At 33.5% G+C, this 20,743-nt stretch overlaps 2 protein-coding genes across 2 annotated transcripts; one reads left to right on the top strand and one right to left on the bottom strand.

Annotated features, from left to right (window-relative positions):
- Window positions 1–7,583: 7,583 nt before the first annotated feature.
- LOC139872755 (FIP1[V]-like protein) lies at window positions 7,584–17,272 on the bottom strand. Its single transcript, XM_071860679.1, has 9 exons — window positions 16,233–17,272; window positions 15,024–15,283; window positions 14,116–14,242; window positions 13,960–14,028; window positions 13,717–13,854; window positions 12,099–12,200; window positions 11,571–11,902; window positions 9,815–11,201; window positions 7,584–8,635 (listed from the first exon to the last, which is right to left on the bottom strand). The coding sequence occupies exons 1-9, from the start codon at window positions 17,067–17,069 to the stop codon at window positions 8,108–8,110; spliced, it is 3,780 nt and encodes a 1,259-aa protein (XP_071716780.1). The 5' UTR covers window positions 17,070–17,272; the 3' UTR covers window positions 7,584–8,107.
- LOC139872651 (uncharacterized) lies at window positions 12,315–13,521 on the top strand. Its single transcript, XM_071860569.1, has 2 exons — window positions 12,315–13,092; window positions 13,297–13,521. The coding sequence occupies exons 1-2, from the start codon at window positions 12,315–12,317 to the stop codon at window positions 13,407–13,409; spliced, it is 891 nt and encodes a 296-aa protein (XP_071716670.1). The 3' UTR covers window positions 13,410–13,521.
- Window positions 17,273–20,743: the final 3,471 nt, after the last annotated feature.

Here is a 20,743-nt window from a genome sequence, read left to right as displayed (position 1 = left end):
ATTGTCGGGATGCGTATGCAATAACTTTCTTCCGTTGCATAAGAACGCAACCAAAACCTTGTCGCGAAGCGTCACAATATATTTCAAAATCATCGTTCCCTTCTGGTAACGATAAAATAGGCGCCGTAGTTAACTTCTTCTTCAGTAATTGAAATGCACTCTCCTGCTCAGAGGTCCATTCATATTTCTTCCCTTTTTGCGTTAACGCTGTCAACGGCTTAGCTATTCGGGAAAAATCTTGAATAAACCTTCTATAATAACCGGCTAAACCCAAAAATTGGCGTATCTGCGTTGGTGTCTTAGGAGTCTCCCATTTTTCAATGGCTTCAATTTTTGCTGGATCAACCTGAATTCCTTTGCTACTAACAACGTGGCCAAGAAATTGCACTTCTTTCAACCAGAAAGCACATTTAGAAAATTTAGCATATAGCTGTTCTTTTCTCAACAACTCTAATATCAACCTTAAATGCTGTTCATGCTCTTGCTCACTCTTGGAATAGATAAGAATATCATCAATGAAAACGATAACAAACTTATCTAAATATGGACTACAAACTCGATTCATGAGGTCCATGAATACAGCTGGCGCATTCGTCAATCCAAACGGCATGACCAAAAATTCGTAATGACCATAACGTGTCCGAAAAGCAGTTTTCGGAATGTCCTCTTCTTTGACACGTAATTGATGATAACCCGATCTTAGGTCGATTTTCGAATAAACACATGATCCTTGCAGTTGATCAAATAAGTCATCAATTCTCGGTAGTGGATACCGATTCTTGATAGTTAACTTATTTAATTCACGATAATCTATACACATCCTAAAAGATCCATCTTTCTTCTTAACAAACAAAATTGGAGCTCCCCACGGTGAAGTGCTTGGTCGTATGAATCCACGGTCTAGTAATTCTTTTAACTGACTTTGAAGTTCTTTTAATTCGGACGGTGCAAGTCTTATATGGAGCACGAGCCACTGGTGCAGCTCCTGGTACTAAATCTATTTGAAATTCTACAGATCTAAATGGAGGTAATCCCGGCAACTCTTCCGGAAAAACTTCAGGAAAATCTCTTGCCACAGGCACATCGTTGATGCACTTCTCTTTTTCTTTCTTTTCGACTTTATTAACATGTGCTAGAATAGCATAACATCCCTTTTCTAAACACTTCTTGGCTTTCAAACAGCTAATGAGTTTTAGCTTTGAATTACCCTTCTCTCCATAAATCATCACCGGCATTTTATCCTTACAAGGAATGCGAATTGCCTTCTTGGCACACACAACTTCAGCTCCTACTTTGGACATCCAGTCCATGCCGACTATTACATCAAAACTTCCTAATTCTACGGGTATTAAGTCAATTTTAAATGTTTCTCCGGCTAAATTTATTTTACAATCACGGCAAATTTTATCGGCTTTAATTAGTTTACCATTAGCTAACTCAATCATGTACTTAGCATCTAGAGGTAATGATGAACAATTCAATTTAGCGTAAAAGTCTCTACTCACGTAACTTCTATCGGCACCAGTATCAAATATAATAGATGCGGATAAGTTATTAATGGTAAACGTACCCGTAACAAGCTCCGGGTCTTCACACGCCTCTCTAGCATTAATAACAAATGCTCTTCCACGTGCAGATCCATTATTCTTCTCTGGATTCGGACACTGGCTCTTATAGTGACCTTGTTTTCCACACCCATAACAAGTAATGTTAGCCAAAGCAGTTCTATTTGCATTGGTGGCAGGAGTCTTGGTACCATTTGTATTTGTAACGAGAGCCCTACAATCTTCAGCAAGATGACCCTTTCGATTACATTTGTTGCATACCACATTACAGTAACTAGAGTGATGTTTGTGGCATCGGTTGCATAAAGGATTTTGTCCTTTATAACCAAAGCTTAAACCACTACCCGCACCTTGCGTGTTTTCTTGTTTCTTAAAAGATTGTTGTTGGCTACCTCGATCATAATTTCCATTCCACTTTCTTTTGTTACCTGATACCTTCACATCAGTATTGGATACTTTCTTATCCATGATGACCTGATCCATTAGCTCGTTTGCCATGGTTATAGCTTCATGAATTGTCTTAGGTTTCGATGCTGTAACATTTGCCTTGACCTTTTTGGGCAAACCATCTTTGTACATTTCAATCTTCCGTTCTTCGGTTGGAACCAATTCAGGACATAGCAAAACTAATTCCATGAATCGCTGATTGTAGTTGGTGATTTCAGTACCAATAACCTTCAGACTTCGTAACTCATCTTCCAACTTCCTAACCTCGTTCCTTGGACAATATTCGTTGATTAACATTGTTTTGAATTCTTCCCACGGAGTATCATAAGCTACATCTCCTCCTACAGCCTTCACATAATTTTTCCACCACGTGAGTGCACTATCTTGTAAAGTGCACGATGCATACTTGGTCATGTCCTTTTCAACACAACCACTGATTTTAAACACAGTCTCCATCTTTTCTATCCACCGGGTTAAACCGATCGGTCCTTCTGTTCCACTGAATGATGAGGGCTTGCAAGCTTGAAAAGTTTTGTAAGTGCACCCCACACGAGGATTTGGGTTAACTGCAGCACCTCTTGCAGCCTCGACCCATAACATTCTGTCGTTCACTCGCTGATTGATGAGTTCCTGGATTTCTTGTTCCGTCATTTGGTTCAATCGCGCCATATTCTTCTATAAGAATGAAAAGAAAATAATTATTCACATGGAATATTATAGATGTAGTGTATATTTACAGTACATTATAGCTTATTAATAATATGAACCAGGTATTATTATAAAAGCCTTTTCTTCTTATTAGCGTTTTATAATTATATCTAGGGTAGTACCTACCCGTTAATGTCCATACTTAATAGCTTAGTACAGAATCAATTACTACCATCTAAATAATACTTAACCATGGAAAATTATTGCATTTCACACTTCACTATTTTACATATGCTTATCTTACATCGAACATTAAACAAACCACACTAATAATATTATACAAAACATTATATGATCCCATGGTTTAATACGGCAGCGCATCGTTTGGTCTATTTTCTAGGACGTTTAGGTTCAAAGAATCGCTTAACGCTTATCCTGGCTGTCTGCCTATATTTTGGCTGTGGGACTGAAGAACTGGATGCCGGGATAGAACGAATAGGAATAGCGGGAATAGGGGTGGTAGTGTCTAGTGGAGTTGGTGCCACATCATCCTTACTAAACTCGGGATTTGAATTTTCTAATTCATTAGCCTTTCGTTTCTTTCCTAGTTCGAACTCGTCTTTTGTAATTTCCTGTATTTCTTCCTCGGGTTCACTTTCCTCCTCGGGTTCACTTTCCTCCTCGGGTTCACTTTCCTCCTCGGGTTCACTTTCCGGGTTCTCTATAGTCGGTTCATCCGGAATTTGTGAGTCTTCCCCAAAGATATTATTTTCGTCATCGGATAGGTTAATGACTGGAACACCATCTGAAGATTCTGGTTCGGAGTCGCTGAACGTGATGACAAGTTTTGAGCCCGACATCTATCACACAACAACTAACCCATTAGTACTACATAATATTTACATATAAATTTTAACCAACAATGATAAGCAATGGTTTTTAAATCAGACCCGGTCAAAGTCCAGACTTACTAATGTATCCTAACGACTTATCAGTTAGACACACTAATGCAAACCTGGTTCGCTAAGACCACCGCTCTGATACCACATGTCATAACCCGTCCTTAACCATAAGAACGAGTTAGATAACGTATGATTTCATTGCGAGGTATTGACCTCTATATGCGACATTTTTAAAAGAACAACTGCATTTATTTTACATTACAAACCATAACTCTTATTTTAATACAAGCTTTAGACAATAAAAAGATGATTATCGTTTAGCGATAATCTTAGACTTACAAACTTTACATGTGATGATAACAATACGATTTCTAGCATATTTTACATTACAAATCCTCCGATATGCAGTTTTATTTTTGACACAAATATGCATACTCAAGATCTTGTTTAAATTCAACATGTTGCAGCGGAAGCTTCTAATTATCACCTGAGAATAGACATGTTTAAAACGTCAACATAAAGTTGGTGAGATATAGGTTTAATGCCGGCAGCAATATATATATAGACCACAAGATTTCATATATAAACGTTTTAATAAAAATATTCTAAGTGGTTGAGCACTTGGTAACCATACTTAACATTTAATCACGTCGCATATTCCCTTTATTATGAAATCTTACTACACCGTACCAAGTGTAGTCACGAAACGAAGTACTGTGCAACCGTTGAATACTGGTCGTCCAGTCCGGTTGGGGTTGTCAGGCCCGATAGATCTATCAACAGGATTCGCGTTTACAATACCGCTGTAAATAACAGTTACCAAGCTACAGGGAAGTATGCCAGTGGTACAACTCAACGTAGAATATATTTTTCAGTTACTTGTGTCCATATCGTAAAACATAAAATACATGTATTCTCATCCCGAAATATTTAGAGTTTAAAAGTGGGACTATATACTCACTTTCGTCTTGAAGATATGTAATTTTGACTTGGTCTCCGATTGATATCACAAACCTAACCATATATAATATATCAATACCTTTTCTTTTTAAACAATCGTCACATATATATACTTATAATACTTTTAATAATTCCTTAGTCCGTAGTTAGCAGTTCGATGTTAGTAATTCAATTTTAAATGGTTCATTTTTAGGTGATTAATAAACCCCCAATGAAATAAATAAAAACCCCATCGTATATGTATTGGTCGAGATTAATCTTGACCCACGGTACCGGTGTTGTCAAATGACGTGTTGCGTACATAAAGTACCGGTGTTGTCAAATGACGTGTTGCGTACAATCATGGGATCTTATGATTAATCTTCTCGTATTGTTTACGGGTGATCCTGAACCATATAAAATTAAATTATGAGTACATATATATAAAATATCATGTTATTTTAGAAAGATGTGATTTATTTAATTTTTTTCCAATTAATCACGTAGCTAAATTAGTCTTGGATATCCGATTTCGTTTTGGTCATAGTTTCTTCGTTACAACTCCGTTTTCGTTGGTTCAACTTGCCACTTCCTTGGATCGAGTCCCTATTTAAGAATATGAACTGTAAATACTTTAGTTTGTATTCGAAATCACAGGTCATAGGTCAAACTTTGGTGAAACTTATGAAGTTAATCATTTTCCATCATGTAAACAACCTTAAATGATTATTTTTCTAAAAATACTTATACTTTGAGTTAAATCATAAAATTTTTATGCGTTAACATATTCATAGTAAAAATCATTTTTCCAGAAAATAAACCTCCAATTCAAAGTTTAAGATGGTTTTTAATTATCCAACCCAAAACAGCCCCCGGTTACACTCCGACGTCGTAAAAACAGTTTCTAAGGTGTTCTTTGAAAAACCAAGTTAAACCTTGTTAAATTAGCATATATTTAAGATATATTACAGGTCTTGAAGTATTTTAAAAGTTAAGTTAGAAGGATCTATTTAGTTTGCAAACAAGTTTGAAAACATTCAAACTATGTTCTTGTTGTTAAAATTTTATACCACAAAATAAGATAGCTATATATATATGAATCGAATAAGGTTATGAACATAGTTACTACCTCAAGTTCCTTGGACAAGGTTGCTGTAAAAGAGGAGTAAGAACCTAGAACCAAAAGGGTGATGGAATTGGATGAAAGATTGGAAGTAAGTTTGTGTTCTTGGAAGAATTCTTGAAGTGTTTTTGTAAGGGTTTTCTTATGGTGTTTAAAGCTTGTTTCTATGGCTAGATCTTCAAGGTTTCTTGCTGAATGATTATGGAGTTCTTAGAACTTGTAAGTAGGTGAATTAGAGAGTGGTTTAAGAGTAAGAATGGTGAGCTAAAAATGGTTTGGTGTTGGTCTTTAAAAACGTGACAAAGGGGGGAGCAAGGACAAAATTTTAAGCTTGTAATCTTGTGTATTTGTCAAACAATCATACAAAAGCAATTACCTCTACCTTAGGGCAGTAACAAGGGCTAGTTAGGTGGTGATTTGATGTGTATATACCAATAGTAAATACGTATAGAAGTTAGGTATGATACGAGTACATATACTCTAGATATACGTATAGAAATCTTGTGAAAAATAGAATGAGGATTCAAATATAGCTATCTTTTGTGAATACACTTATATGATTTTATGTATTTAAGTCCTTAAAAGTGATTAAATACATTACATATACGATATATGTATAAACATTATAGGTTATAAGTATTTATGTCAAATAACGTTACGTATGGTTATCGTTTTGAAAACTTAAGTTAGTAGTTTCATAATATACTTATAACTTATTGTTATTAATACAAAATGAGATATTAAAACATTCATTAATCATGTTAAATATGTATATATACATATATATACACAAACGTATAATTATCATATATTGTATAGTTCGTGATATCATCGGTCAAACTAGACGGTCAAACGTTGTGTAAAACTCTTTTCGGAAACATAAATCTCAACAATTTGGATTGCTTATCATGTTGGTAAGGTTTAATTTATATAAATATTAATCTTATAAGTATAGAACGATCGAAAAAGTGCGGGTCATTACAACTTAATACCTAAAACATATCATTAAACTATTTCATTAAAACAAACTCGTGGTTTCACGGGTCATTTCACTAGTTTAATTTAATATAACATTACGAGCACAAGATAAATTACAAAATTAATATGAAAATTATACAGTAGTGTATATAATGTAACTAGTTTTATGAGCTCGTGTGTTGCACGACATTTATATAAATTAGTAGTCGATAACGTTTATATTGAAACTTATCAAATGTATAAAACAATTACAATAAGAAAAATCATTTATTACTGATAACATTTGTATTGAAAAGCATGAGCTCATGCATTTATATAATAATATTTTCAATATTATATTGGAACAATTTATTTTTAAAGCCTTTGTAACTTTGCTATTTTTCTCTTTTCTTTTAGTTTGCTAGAGAGGGTTTTCTATTGAATAAATGTAGCCGTTTTAAAAAAGATAGTGTATTTATAAAATTAAAAAAAAAAAAAAACACTACATACTTGTATAAATATTCATATACGCTTTTTGTACTGCTTAGCTCTTTTGATTTGTTTAGTGAAAACAAATTTTGAGATATAATTGTTGGTATGGTAACATATAGAGTATGTTTGACAAAACTAACCGATCGCTTTTAGTTGATAGCTTGCAAGTATGTTTGACAAAACTAACCGATCGCTTTTAGTTGATAGCTTGTAACTGTTAAATGGCAGCTGATTATATGCATGTAAGTGTTTGACAAGCTAGCTGAAACTATTAAAATGAATAGTAAAATAACAAAAAACTAAGAGATTTTTCTCAAACACTAGTTCAATTAACTTTTAGCTTTTTTTCTTCCTCAAAAAACTTTAAGCTCATGCAATCAAACGATAGTTTTTATTAATACGAGTTATGCTGGAAGTTAAAAACTTGATGCCAAACATGACCATATAGAGAATGATCAATCAAACACAAACCTAATGAGAACGAAATTGATTAATGGATCAGCTCCGATATATTAAAAAGTACTGATTTGTATTAACGCTATACACATCGATACAAACATAAGCTCGCGTAGAGATTCAAAAGACCCAACAGATAAAACAGTCATAGATTGGTAATGGACTAATGATACCAAATAAGGTTAAACTAAAAAGTGTAGCCTTCATTGATCATCACCTAAACTATGCTTCTTTCACATTCAACTGCAGGCTGCAGCTACTGTACCTAAATATTCTTCCAATCACAAGGTCAACAATGTTTACAGCCCAGTCAAACTTCTAGCAAGATGAAGAGGGCTTGTAAATTCGCCCCCATGAGACCTAAATCTCAACACTATAATAATGTCACCTGATATAACATGTTCTCCGCCAACATTGGTCACTATATCAGTTACATTTTTCGCATAAAATATACATTACACCTTTTATAAAAAAGACAAGTGAATAATAATTGGTAAACAGCTACATCGTATTGTCACAAAAGTTCATAAACCATCTTCATCCAGCAACAAATACACCAAGCTTTCTTGCATTAACAATTAGCCACTTGTCCACCGCCGTTTGCGAGCAGGCCGCTCGGATTTGACTTCAGATTCATGACGCGGTTCGGGTTGGACTTGAGTCAACGGTTCATTTTCAATCTTTTTGATGGTCAACGTTTCCTTCTCACTCGGCATAGGAAGCTTGAACCGTTCACTGCGTTTTTTCAACTTCTCAACTGTATCCAAGTGTTTGGTGGGGTCATCGTTTTTTTCTTCTGCCAAAGGTTTTGAATTCTCCACGATTTCTTGAAGTTTGGAAGATTCTTCCGGAAGCTTTGGTGGGGGCCCATTGTCCTTATATCTATCGGTTTCTTTTGGATCAACTGAGGCGGATGATGATTTAACGGGAAGATTAAAATCCCTATCTTTGTGACTTGTCCATCTTTCGAGTTTTGAGCGACCTTTCTTTGATTCAGGTTCATCCTCTGAGGAAGCATTTGCATTTTCCCTGTGCCGTTTTGACGATTTTCGAATTGCAGGGTTTTGATCACTGCTACGTTGTTCAAGCATGCCTCTTGAGCTTTCCTAATCAAATCAAAGGTACATACAATACAATATCTGAGCATAAGATAGTAGAGTTCATATAACCTTGACCGTTTTTGTAGTTGTGTTAGTTTCAATTAAGAGTAAATATGTCTGCAGGTAACAATTGGTCAAAAAGCAAAGACCGACGAGCAGATAGAGTAAATACTCTTATCATATTACATGGGTATGTAAATTATAAAATTGTTGAATAGATAATTTGAGCATAATTATTTTTTCCAACACTAAAAAAAAAATAATAAAAAATAAAAAATTTAAAATTTAAAAAAATTGAACCTAGTATGAACTTGTCTAAAAGAAGCATAGTAGACCGACTTCCGCATGCAAAAAAGAAAAAGTTAAAACAAAATTTGCGCTTAACCTTTATGTTTAACTTTCAATGGTCATAAGATATAGCAATCACAAATAATAGAGTACATATTGTACTTCAAGAATTTCACTTGCTAGCAATCACAAATTAAAAAATTTATATAAATAGGTCAAGAAGAAATGGATGCAACTAGACAATATCTTCAAAATTACATGCTTAAATAGGTAGAACAGTTGAATGAACTTATGTTTCCTTTGTGATGTCAAACAAATATAAAGTGACAAGGGGAAGCACATAATTGAACTACTAAACAAGAAAGGACATGCCTTTTTAGAAAATAACAGCAAGCGGTATACTAAAAATAGATTGTAGATAAGAGTGTAGCCGTGTAGGACAAAATAGCAGTAAAGCCAACAATAACTAAAATGGAGAGCATGATCAACAGGTGTAATAAATGTAAAACACATTTTATTTTTTGTTCTTTTAGAATCAACACTACTGCATGTGTATCATGTTAATTTCAAGTAAAACTGGCTTCATCCTAAATCTTCTACTCACAAGATTTATAACTAACCGAACCATGTTCAGAACATGTATTAACTTAGTAGTAACTTGTAACGACCATGAACAGATAAAACTCTAAATTACGCTTCAAACATCTTTATCTCTCCCTTGTATACATTTACCCTAGTTTGGCTTCCCACAGTCCGAGACAACCAATTAGTAACTAACATAAGGCGCATTATGTTTACTGTAACAAACAAATTAGATCATCTTTAGATAACTGAACTTACTAACAACAATTGTTACTTAACTTATGTTAAAACTTTAGTGTCTCGTGATTTACGTACCCGCTCACTTCTCTGACTGATGTGATCAGATTCTCGATGCCTTTTTGAAGTAGCCAACGAATTTTGAACACCACCATCACTCTCCTTACCCTTTTTTAGGGTTTCTTTATGCTTCTTCTCATGTACTACTTGCGTATCTTTAGAACTTCCAGTATATCCCCTTTCATGTCTCGATGTTCTTTCTTCGTTATTTATCTTGTTACCATGCGCGTACGCATACGCATCTTCACGTCCTTTATGCCTCGAAACACTTTCATTTTCAAACTTTTCATACTTTTCCCGTCTGCTAATAGGTTCTCGAACAGTATCTTTATACATATATTCTTTTTCTGAACTTCTATAATCTTCTTTTAATCTAGAATACCGTTCTCGTTCCTTTTGTTTTTCTACTTTCTCTCTCTGCAATCGAACCTCTTCTTTGTACCTAAAAGAATGCGGATCCTCGTCTCTTTTAGGCAGATCCAAACCATCGTCTCTCTCTCGTTTCCGACGACTCGTGCTTTCTCTTATCATTGCTTTATGCATGCCATCTGGATCGTTATGACGCACTTTTAAACCGTCATCCCGCTTCAAAGGGGGCATCATGTCTCTATTAGGATCACCCTTCCAAACACCATCTTCTGATAATTTTCTTGACCGATGTTCGTGTTTATCACTTCTTTCGATTTCTCGAGCTTTATTTCGATGGCGAGACGCCATTTCCTCATCATGGCTTCTTTTCCTCATGTCATCAACCCATGGTCCTTCAGGTTCTCTACCCTTTTTTCTATCAAAATTTTCAGATTTCGTGTGGGACCGATACCCGTGATTTGGGTCAACCCACTTTCTATGGTAATACGGATCCTCCATACCCTTCACTGGCATTTGGTACCTTTCTCTCTCTTGTTTCTCATCATGATTTCGAGGACGCACAAAACGATCATCTTCATTAACCGGTTTTCGCACGTTCACACGGTGAATTGAACTCCGAGCTTGGATAACTTCATTTTCCATATCTTTGCTACTTCCAGATCTACCTTTGCTGTTTTCACTACTCCTTCCGGCTTTTGAATCTTCTCTATCTTCAACTCTTTCGACAGAAGAACGCTCGGCTCGAGTGCTCAGTTTTTGTTTTTTCAAAGTATGTTTTAATTTTTCATCTTTGATGATATCATCATCAGGGTTTGAATTTCCATCAACATTTACATCATCTTCTATATTAGCATCATTTTGTTCAAAGCTTCGATCCTCAGCATTGCATAGTATCAGAGGTGATGAAGATGGACTCTGCTTATGGTCAACACTTTCAGTTGACTCTTCATTTCGATTGTCAGCAACCTTTTTCTCCTGTTGAGTTTCATCATCAGTGAAACGGGGTGACCTGTCAGCTGCAGTTCTCTTCATCGGCCTACAGATATATATACAAAAAACAAGAATTTATCTGCTTACAAAACAAAAATAGATGAAAACCCAAATTCATTTGAAACAAAATGTGAAATCAATAGCGATAAATCCACTTGTTGCACTTGATCAAACATCTAGATAGAAAAGGCTCTAACTTTATTTTAATTTATCTAACAACCAATTTTGGTGATTGCATCCATAAATATAGGTTAGCATAACATAACACACTAGAAATAAAAAACCAACTTCAATTGCTAAAAATGGCCTGAAATTCTACAAAATTGACCATGACTATAAAATATAATCAACTTAACTAATATACAAAGAGTAACTCGAAAGATACAATGGAATGCATTGCAACAATAAATCATACCTCTCGGTATGTTTCAGAGGGTTATACTTCTTGCTAGTCCTGCCTGTTGAATCATAATGATGATCTTCAACTTCTGTTTCAGAGAAACGTTGTACCCGATTTCCCGTATCTTCCATTTTATGTATAGCAACGACTCTTCTTCCAGAAACTTCTTTCTTTCTACCATTATAAGCTCGAGGTTTATCAAAATGATCATCTCCCGATCCAACTTCGTCTTCAATCTCAGGATCTTCGTTGTGATTTTCTTTTAATGGAACATCTTCGAGATGCTCAACAACATCAACATCATCTCCTGGAAGAGATTCTTGATCTGGAGATCTCTGCAAAACGATCTGTTTCAAAAAAAAATTAAGTGAAATATTAGTATTTCAACCAAAAGAGAATATAATTTTAAATCCCAATTGAATCATTAATTAGACATTGGGTCGACATTGCAATCTCTAAAGCTAATAAATCAGCGCATACAGGTAGCTATTGATAAACTGGAAAACGGGTAATCATAGCTCAAAAGTAGATTTAACAGCTCACCTCAATAATAGCATCAGAATCACGCATTCGTGGGGGCCGTGTATCAATAGACGGAAGACGTTCGCTAAAACTAGTCTCCACCTGTATTGCTTTGCCAGTTGGCTGTATTATCCAAAATAACAAACAATTAGTTTTACAAGTTTTGTTTATGACCTTAAAGAAATCGTCAAAACAGCTGCAGGATTTTATTTATGCAAATTTAAAAGTGAAAAGGGTATGAAGGAGGTGCTTGAGAGTGGCCCATGGTTAGTTAATAATGTTCCTTTTTTTGTGAATCAGTGGGAACCTGGGGTTTGGCTTGAAAAAATTGAACCTGAAAAAGTCCCAATTTGGATTTGTATTCACAATATTCCAATTGAACTATGGAGTGGCAGAAGTATAGGTAAACTTGTTAGTGGTATTGGTAGGCCTATGTTGATGGACAAAGTTACTTCAGAGAGATGTTTGAGTAAAAGTGGAAGACTAGGGTTTGCTAGAGTTTTGACTGAAGTCAATGCAAATGATGACCTTCCTAGCTTTGTCGAATTTTCCTATCCTGTGATTGGTTCTTTTCCAGCCAAAGTGGGTAAACTTGAGGTGACCTATCAATGGAAACCGCCTTCATGCACTCATTGCAAAGTGTTTGGCCACTCTTTTAATACTTGTAAAATTAGGCCTAAAACAGAAGATGAAGTATCGGCACAAGTGTTAAAAGACGCTTTGAAAATCAACAATGATGGTGAAACAGTTGATTTAAATAACCAGTGTGTTGAGGACGGCTTTAAAGTTGTTGGTAAGAAAGGAAGGGTTTTTCAGAAGTTGAATTTTGATAATAATAAAAGTCAAAGGCAGTCAATCGAAGCAAAAGGTATCAAGCAAAATGCAGTTAAGAATAATTATGGTATTAAAGACAATATTGATGTGGAGGAAACAGATTGGAATGTGGAGTCCCAGAAAAGTCAAAATCATAATGTTTTGAGGAAAGGAGATAAAGGGAAGGGCATTGATGGTGAAGGTAATAATAAGACATATTCTAAAGATAGAATTGAAACAAACAATCCTTTTTATGTATTAGTAGATGATGAGGGTAATACTGATGGTAATACTGATGAGATTATAATTGAAGAATCTATAAATGATAAATTTGATGATAGGTGGAACTTACGGAATTCAGAAAAAAAGAAACTAAAAAGTTATTTGGATAAACATAATCCTCCAGGAAAAGAAGTAATCGATCAATGGCAACCACACGAGTTCAAGTATTTTAGGACTCAATGGATTGCTGCTGGATTTGGTAACTTTGATAAAGATGGCATGGTTATTGGCGATTGATGTTAAGTTTGATAATAATGCTCCGAAATTAGGGTATTCATCTTGTTAGTTTCTTACTTTATGTCTAGTATAGGTCCTCGAGTTTCACTCAAATTAGTGTTACTCGTATTGTAATCCTCTTTGTATCATTTCCTTATCAATAAAATTAGTTTGCTTTTCAAAAAAAAAAAAAAAAAAAAAAGTTTTACAAGTTTTGTTTTATGAAGGTGTCATACTAAAGTAGTAAAGTATGATGCCAATATTATTAATTTATTACATACATATATATAAGCATTCAATAAATAAAAAAATAAACATCAGTTCATACCAGTTGCATACGTTCATGTGCAGATCCCTTTGCCAAGTCATTTTGCACATCAGTAGTCCCTACATTACGATTTTCTAATGGAATTTCATGACCTGCTGCTGCTGCTGCAAGCTCTGGTGGGAGATCAGGATCATATTCCTAAAATACAACAAAAAGATATATATACATATTGTTTGTTACTTATATATTGTCATATAAGTTATCAACTGCATGCCAGTATGCCACATAAGCATCATAACATACCTGTTCAGTCCTCCCACTCTCGTAAACACGGATTTTGCTTTGCATTGTAGCTTCCATTCGATGTTGTTCCTACAAACAAAGATATTAATAGTGTCACGTGTGTTGCATGTGACCATAAGTTCTATAAATACAAGTAAGCAAGACGTTTCTACTCACCAGCTGTTTGCAATATTCCTTCCAGGTTTCCTCGTTCATACCAAAATTGAAAAAATCTGAAACATCGACACCAGGGTGTCTCCATGGTTTATCCTCAAAACTATCGATGTCCACTTCAAATATAGTCCTAAGGAGACAAAGAGATCGGACGTTATTATACAACAATGAAACCATATATTCTAAAGCAATAAACATTCAATCAAATTACACCCTTCAGATTTTATTATGACAAAAAAAGCCTTACTTTCAGTCCCGATATTCAGTGTTGTAAACGGCGTCCGTCCCGGTCGACTAGTCGGTTTAGCGACTAGCCCGTCCCGTTTTGCCCAAAAACGTCTAATTAGTTGGTCAATGCTAAAAAGTCAGGTCAAAGTCGGTCTGAATTGGGTCTAAGTCGGTCTAAGTCAATATTGGTCAAAGTTAGGTCAAAAATTACATTTTTATACTTTTCGTTCCCTGTAGATATGTTTGAAATAGTTACGTTTGAAAGATTTATGCTTGATATATTTATATTTATGTTAGGTATATATATATATATGTTACCAAAAGTCAATGTTAGTCAACATGTTATACTACATCAATGCTCACTATGTTATACTACATATCACAAACAAAGAAACAATTTCTCTTTTGTAAAATTTTAACTCCAGATTTACATGTCCGCCTATTTAACAATTACCAAAAGATACTTAAAGTTGATTGCACTCAACAAGCTTCCTCAATTGTTAAGGTGTTAAGTAACTGATAACTGTTCCAAGATTCTTATACTACAAGTGAAAAGTTCTTAAAGGAATCATAAACAAGGACAAACCAACATGATGCATCATAACTTTGATACCTTATATACAATATATATAAAACTTGTATAGTTACTCAAATGAATTATAGTGGTCGTATATGGTCATTACTTATGTGAAGGAAGTGTGAAATCGAGCCCACTCCCAAATCCACGTCCTGCTCCATTGTTTCCCCAAGTAGGCATCCCGTAACCTGGATGACCATTTTTCTGCATATTGGGAGGAAAATTCTTTATTCCCGGTGGTCGCCATTCACCTCTACCTCGACCAGCAAACGGTAACATACTTCCAGGTGGACGAACTTGACCCGGGGCCCCTCCAGCAGCTATAGGACCACCTCCAGGCATAGGTGCAGCACCAGGTCTCACATACTACACATTATTTCCAAAAAAAAAAGAAAAAACTAATTAAAATATTTCAACAAGTTGATAGCCTTAAAATAGGTAAGCACACAGAGTAACTTAAATAATGTTTGTTGGATATGAAAAGATAGACATTATCAAATTAACAATATTAACCCTTCAAATGGATGAATTGACGAAATTAATCATCACTAGATGTCACATCATTCGTGAACTTAATGTCGTGGAGTATTGATAATGAGCTGTGTGAGAGTTTCTAACTTATTTGATGTGAAGGAAATACGATGCAGTTTGCAGACACGAGAGGGATAAAAAGTAAACGACCAAAAAGTATTATCTAGTGGTTTTAACTTTATCCGTATAAAAACTGAAATGGTGAAGACACAAATTTGCAAACTGCTAAAAAAAAAGTCTTAGAGCATGTCCATATAGATTGAACACAAAAACATGAGGCTTTTTATGATTCTAGTAACCTTGAAGCTATGAGAAGCATTAAAATGTTTAAAAATTAATTGCTCAACCTGTCTGCTCGGTTATTATTCTGTTTTCCCAAAATCTGGAGCATGTGGTCAAAGTAACCTTAGTAACGGATAGAGAACACTTTCATCATATTCGATTACTATCTTCAAGAATTTAAAACAAAGACATAGCTTGACACCATTCATGGTGGTGCACATGATCAAGACAGAAAACCAACAGAAGCCCAAATTTGTGGTTGTGTAACCCGTTACCCATCACAAACAAAGCTCAGTATCAAATTATGTGCCAGATGTAAAAAATTAAGCTTTAAACTAAATGAATAAAAAAAGAAAATATTTTCATTACTCAATAAGAACAGTCAGTACAATAACATTACCACTTCTAGTGGTCTCCCTGATTAATCACTAATATAAAGTACATCAATTTACACGTGAAGATCAGTATATCACCCTATACACGTATTACAATTATCACTGACCTTGAACTGAGAATGAAACGGATGATACCCATGACCTCCATAACCAATCTTCTGCCCAACTGCACCACTGCCATCAACTTTCGCACCATCGCCACCCACCAAGTCTTTCCTTTCTCCACCTAATTCAGCACCACCCTGACTACCATCTTCACCCCAATCTTGCATCTCATCCATTGGTTGATGATGATGCTGATAATTTGGATCAGCATTACCAGTACCAATCACTAAATTATTACCATCTTCATCAACCTCTTCCTCTAGACCAACTCCACCTTCCATCCCCATCATCCCACCTCCAGTACTATCATCATTCAATACAATCTGCAAATCATCATCACTGTCACTATCATCCCAATCATCACCACCGCCGCCGCCGCCGCCACCTTCCCCTTCTTTACCGTCGAAAACCCTAGCTCCAGACGATGATAATCCCGGAATCAAAAACTCATCATCCTCTCCTGCTTCTTCAATTCCAAAATTTTCATCCATGATATCATCTTTATTATTATTATTATTCGATTCACCTTTTATTCCATCCTCGAAATTTAAATCTTTTTCAAAACCCTTACTTTCACCTTTCACCAAAACCCTAGCTCCTGATTCAGACAACGGCGCCGGATCAAGCTTATTCAAATCCAAATCCAGATGATCAGATTTCAAAGTTTCTGAACTTTTAGAACCAAATAGAATCTCTTCATCGTCGCTCGGAATTCTATCGTTGAGATCGATCGAACGGCTAATCGGCGCCGGCGTTGATTGTACCGGCGGAGCGGATGACATCTGAAGCGGATGGAGTACGTCGGTGTATAGATCTCCGAACTCATCATCGTCTTCCATCAGATCGTCTTATGCTAGGGTTTCAAAAAGTTTGTGAATTTTAGAAGGAACTAAAATTATTTGTATTATATTAATTGAAATATATGGAATTGTATCATAACCGATTCGATGGTTTTTGTAGGCTCCAGGGAGAAAGAAGGATGGTGTTCTTGAAGTGTTGAGTTAGGGTTTGATCACTTTTAGGGTTATTTCAAAATCATCCTTTCTATTTGGAATTTTATAAAACTATCTTTAATATTTTAAAACAACTAAAATTAATTATGGTTATGTTTAATAAGAATTTTTTTTTTGCATTTTGGTAGTCTAACTTAAAGAAAATTAAATAAAAATCAATAGAGTGATAGGAATATTTTGAACGGTAACTAATGATTCTCAAGTTGTCAAATATAAATATAAATATAAATATAAATATAAATATCTACATAAATCTTGTTTTTTAAAGAAAATTAAATAAAGATTAGTAAAGTGATAGAGATGTTTTTAAATAACGCCTCTCTATTTGATTATATGATTAAGTTTAGAACGAACTAACATTATTTGTATATATTAATTGAAATATATGAAATTGTATCATCACCGGTTCTAATAGTTTTTGTAGACGCAACGAAGACAAAGAGATGGTGTTCTTGTTGTCAAAGTTGAGTAAGTGTTTGATCTTTTTTAGAGTTATTTCAAAACTACTCTATATCATTAAATAAAAACTATATTTGGAAGTTTTTAAAACTAGTTTTAATATCATAAAACAATGAATTATGGTTATGTTTGATAAGATTTTTTTAAACTTTTTAGTAGCCTAACGCAATGAAAATCGAATTAAAATCAATAAAGTGATGGTATGTTTTGAACAGTAACTAACACTTCTCAAGTTGTCAAAAATAAATATGTACATAAATTTTGCATTTTTTGAAAAATTATGTAAAAAATAATAAAGTAATGGAATGTTTTGAATAATAATTAACGCCTAATATGATTAATTTTAGAATGAACTAAAATTATTTGTATATGTTAATTGAAACATATGGGATTGTGTCATGGCTGGTTATGATGGTTTTTGTAGGCGTAAAGTAGGAAGAGTAGAAAGAGAGATGGTGTTCTTGTTGTCGGAAGTCATGGTTTGATCTTTATTAAGGTTATTTCAAAACCATTATTTGATAAATTCTATATGGAATTTTCTAAAACAATCTTTAATATTTTAAAGCAATGAATTATGGTTATGTTTGACTATGAATTTTCTTTTTAGCTTTTTAGTAGTCTAACTTGAACAAAATTAAATAAAGATCAATAAAGTGATGAGATTCTTTCAACGGTAACTAACGCTTCTCAAGTTGTCAAATATACATAAATTTCGCCTTTTAAATAAATAATAATAAAGTGATGAGATGTTTTGAATAGTAATTACCGCCTATCTAATTAATTTTAGAACTAACTAAAATTATTAGTATATTTTAAATAAAATATACGGTATTGTATCATCACTGTGACGACCCGGGAATTTCTGACCAAATTTAAACTTAATCTTTATATGTTTCTGACACGATAAGCAAAGTATGTAATGTTGAGTCTAGAAAATTTTGAAACGATGTTCATATATTCAATTGACCTTCGACCGCTTTCGACGATTCACGAACAATTAATTGTAGATAGATATGTGTGTGTGTGTGTGTGTGTGTATATATATATATATATATATATATATATATATATATATATATATATATATATATATATATATAATAACTCTATTATTACTTTCATTATTAATACTAAAACTAATATCAATATCAGTATTAGTTTTATGTATATATTATAATTGTAATTTAAATATTATCAAAATAAATACCAACAATGATACAATTATGATACAAATATAAAATTTGATACGTACAAGTATTATTATTGATATTATTAGCATTATTATTATTATTAGTTCATTATTATTATTAAAATTAATATTTAAAATTAATGTTTATATAATAAATATTATTAAGTTTTATTATACATAAATATATATATATATATATATATATATATATATATATATATATATATATATATATATATATATATATATATATATATATATATATATATATATATATAATACATATATAAATTTCAGTTAAATATATATAAATAACTATATATAAACAAATATATAAATATATAAAATCAAATATACATAAATACATATATATGTATATAATACGTTTATATATATACAGCTTTTTAAATATACTACTGTTATATACATATATATACAGATACAGATAATACGTATTCGGTTATCCATCTCAATCACATTAGATCATCTATCTGATATGAAAATCTTTGAATTGTACGAATTAATAAAAAAAACTATAAATCTGTTCTTAATTTCTTCATCTCCTGTTCTAATTGTACAACCTGTCGATTCATTAAGCTACAAAACAAAAACTAATTGATTCCATGATACTGCAATTATGTCTATTAGCCTTTAGATAATACTCGGTAAGAGCAATTCGATTGATAACAGCAAAAATCAGAATTTTATTTGAAGAACACACCACAACTTCTATGACCCTCACTTCACCATTGTTGCAGCTTGTTTTCTACTTTCTACTTCAAATTAACACCAAACCAAAACAACACTCACAACATTCCATCACCATTTAAAACCACCATCGACCCCGCTGTTGTGCTACGGCCATTGCAACCATTCACCACCATTACTTGAAACCATCTTCACCCTACTCCTAACACCACCTTTACTTCCATTTACGTTTTTACAAACCATCTTCACAAATCACTTTTACACCCATCGAGCATGAACAACCATTTTCATTTGCTGCTGCACGTTACTCTTCGTTTCTGTTTAAAGAACACGTGAACCCACTTCTATGATGTTTTTCTGTTTCAAACGATATTACAACCATCTTCCTTTTCTGACTCGAACGAACCACAACCACCGCTATAGCCATACTTTTATTTTCTTGTTCCTTCGTGAACATCACCACATAACAACTACTATAGCTGATATCCCTACTTTGGGTTTTCTACTACCGTAACAATAGCGATAAAGAAGATGATGCGTACAATTAATTGGTTGGTGATATAGTAATGATGTGATGACCCGGAAATTTCTGACTAAATTTAAACTTAATCTTTATATGATTTAATGTTTCTGACACGATAAGCAAAGTCTGTAAAGTTGAATCTCAAAATTTTGAACTATTCAATTACCCTTCGATTGTTCTCAACGATTCGCGAACAATTTTATGTAAATAGATACATATACTATAACTTGAAAACGTAACAAAGTGTTAAGTAAATGATAATGTGCATTAAACTTATTGATTTGAATATCTAGTTGATATATTTAACAACGGAGTTAAAAGATTATGCCAAATGATTGAATTAAAAGATATTTATTGAGTCCCTTAAGGATTATAATATTATTACGAGTCTCTGTTGTGAGGTCCACGCTGATTTAAGAAATCATTCATTTTTAACGATATTCGGAATAAATGATAAAGTGTTTGATGACGAAAGTTAGATAAAAGTTAGTGGAAAACTAAACTGCATAATATTTAATTGATTGTGTTACAAATGTGTGAAAATGCTTTCAGATATTATATAATTGATTGTTAATATGTGTTTGTTTAAATAACGTAATTTAGACGATACAAAAATAAGGA

This window comes from Rutidosis leptorrhynchoides, chromosome 10 (genome assembly GCF_046630445.1).
Source record: "Rutidosis leptorrhynchoides isolate AG116_Rl617_1_P2 chromosome 10, CSIRO_AGI_Rlap_v1, whole genome shotgun sequence".
NCBI classification, from domain to species: Eukaryota; Viridiplantae; Streptophyta; class Magnoliopsida; order Asterales; family Asteraceae; genus Rutidosis; species Rutidosis leptorrhynchoides.
Note: the sequence above shows the minus strand (reverse complement) of the source record. Positions and strands in the feature narration are given on the sequence as shown.

Bases quoted from the DNA above. Each gene is read 5' to 3' on its own strand.
- LOC139872755 (XM_071860679.1), bottom strand. From the start codon at position 17,069: ATGGAAGACGATGATGAGTTCGGAGATCTATACACCGACGTACTCCAT. The intron at 14,029-14,115 runs GTGAGTAGAAAC...CTTTGTTTGTAG, and splicing joins AGGAATATTGCAAACAGCTG to GAACAACATCGAATGGAAGC. The intron at 11,903-12,098 runs GTGAGCTGTTAA...TTTTTGAAACAG, and splicing joins ATTCTGATGCTATTATTGAG to ATCGTTTTGCAGAGATCTCC.
- LOC139872651 (XM_071860569.1), top strand. From the start codon at position 12,315: ATGAAGGAGGTGCTTGAGAGTGGCCCATGGTTAGTTAATAATGTTCCT. The intron at 13,093-13,296 runs GTAATAATAAGA...ATAATCCTCCAG, and splicing joins GAAGGGCATTGATGGTGAAG to GAAAAGAAGTAATCGATCAA.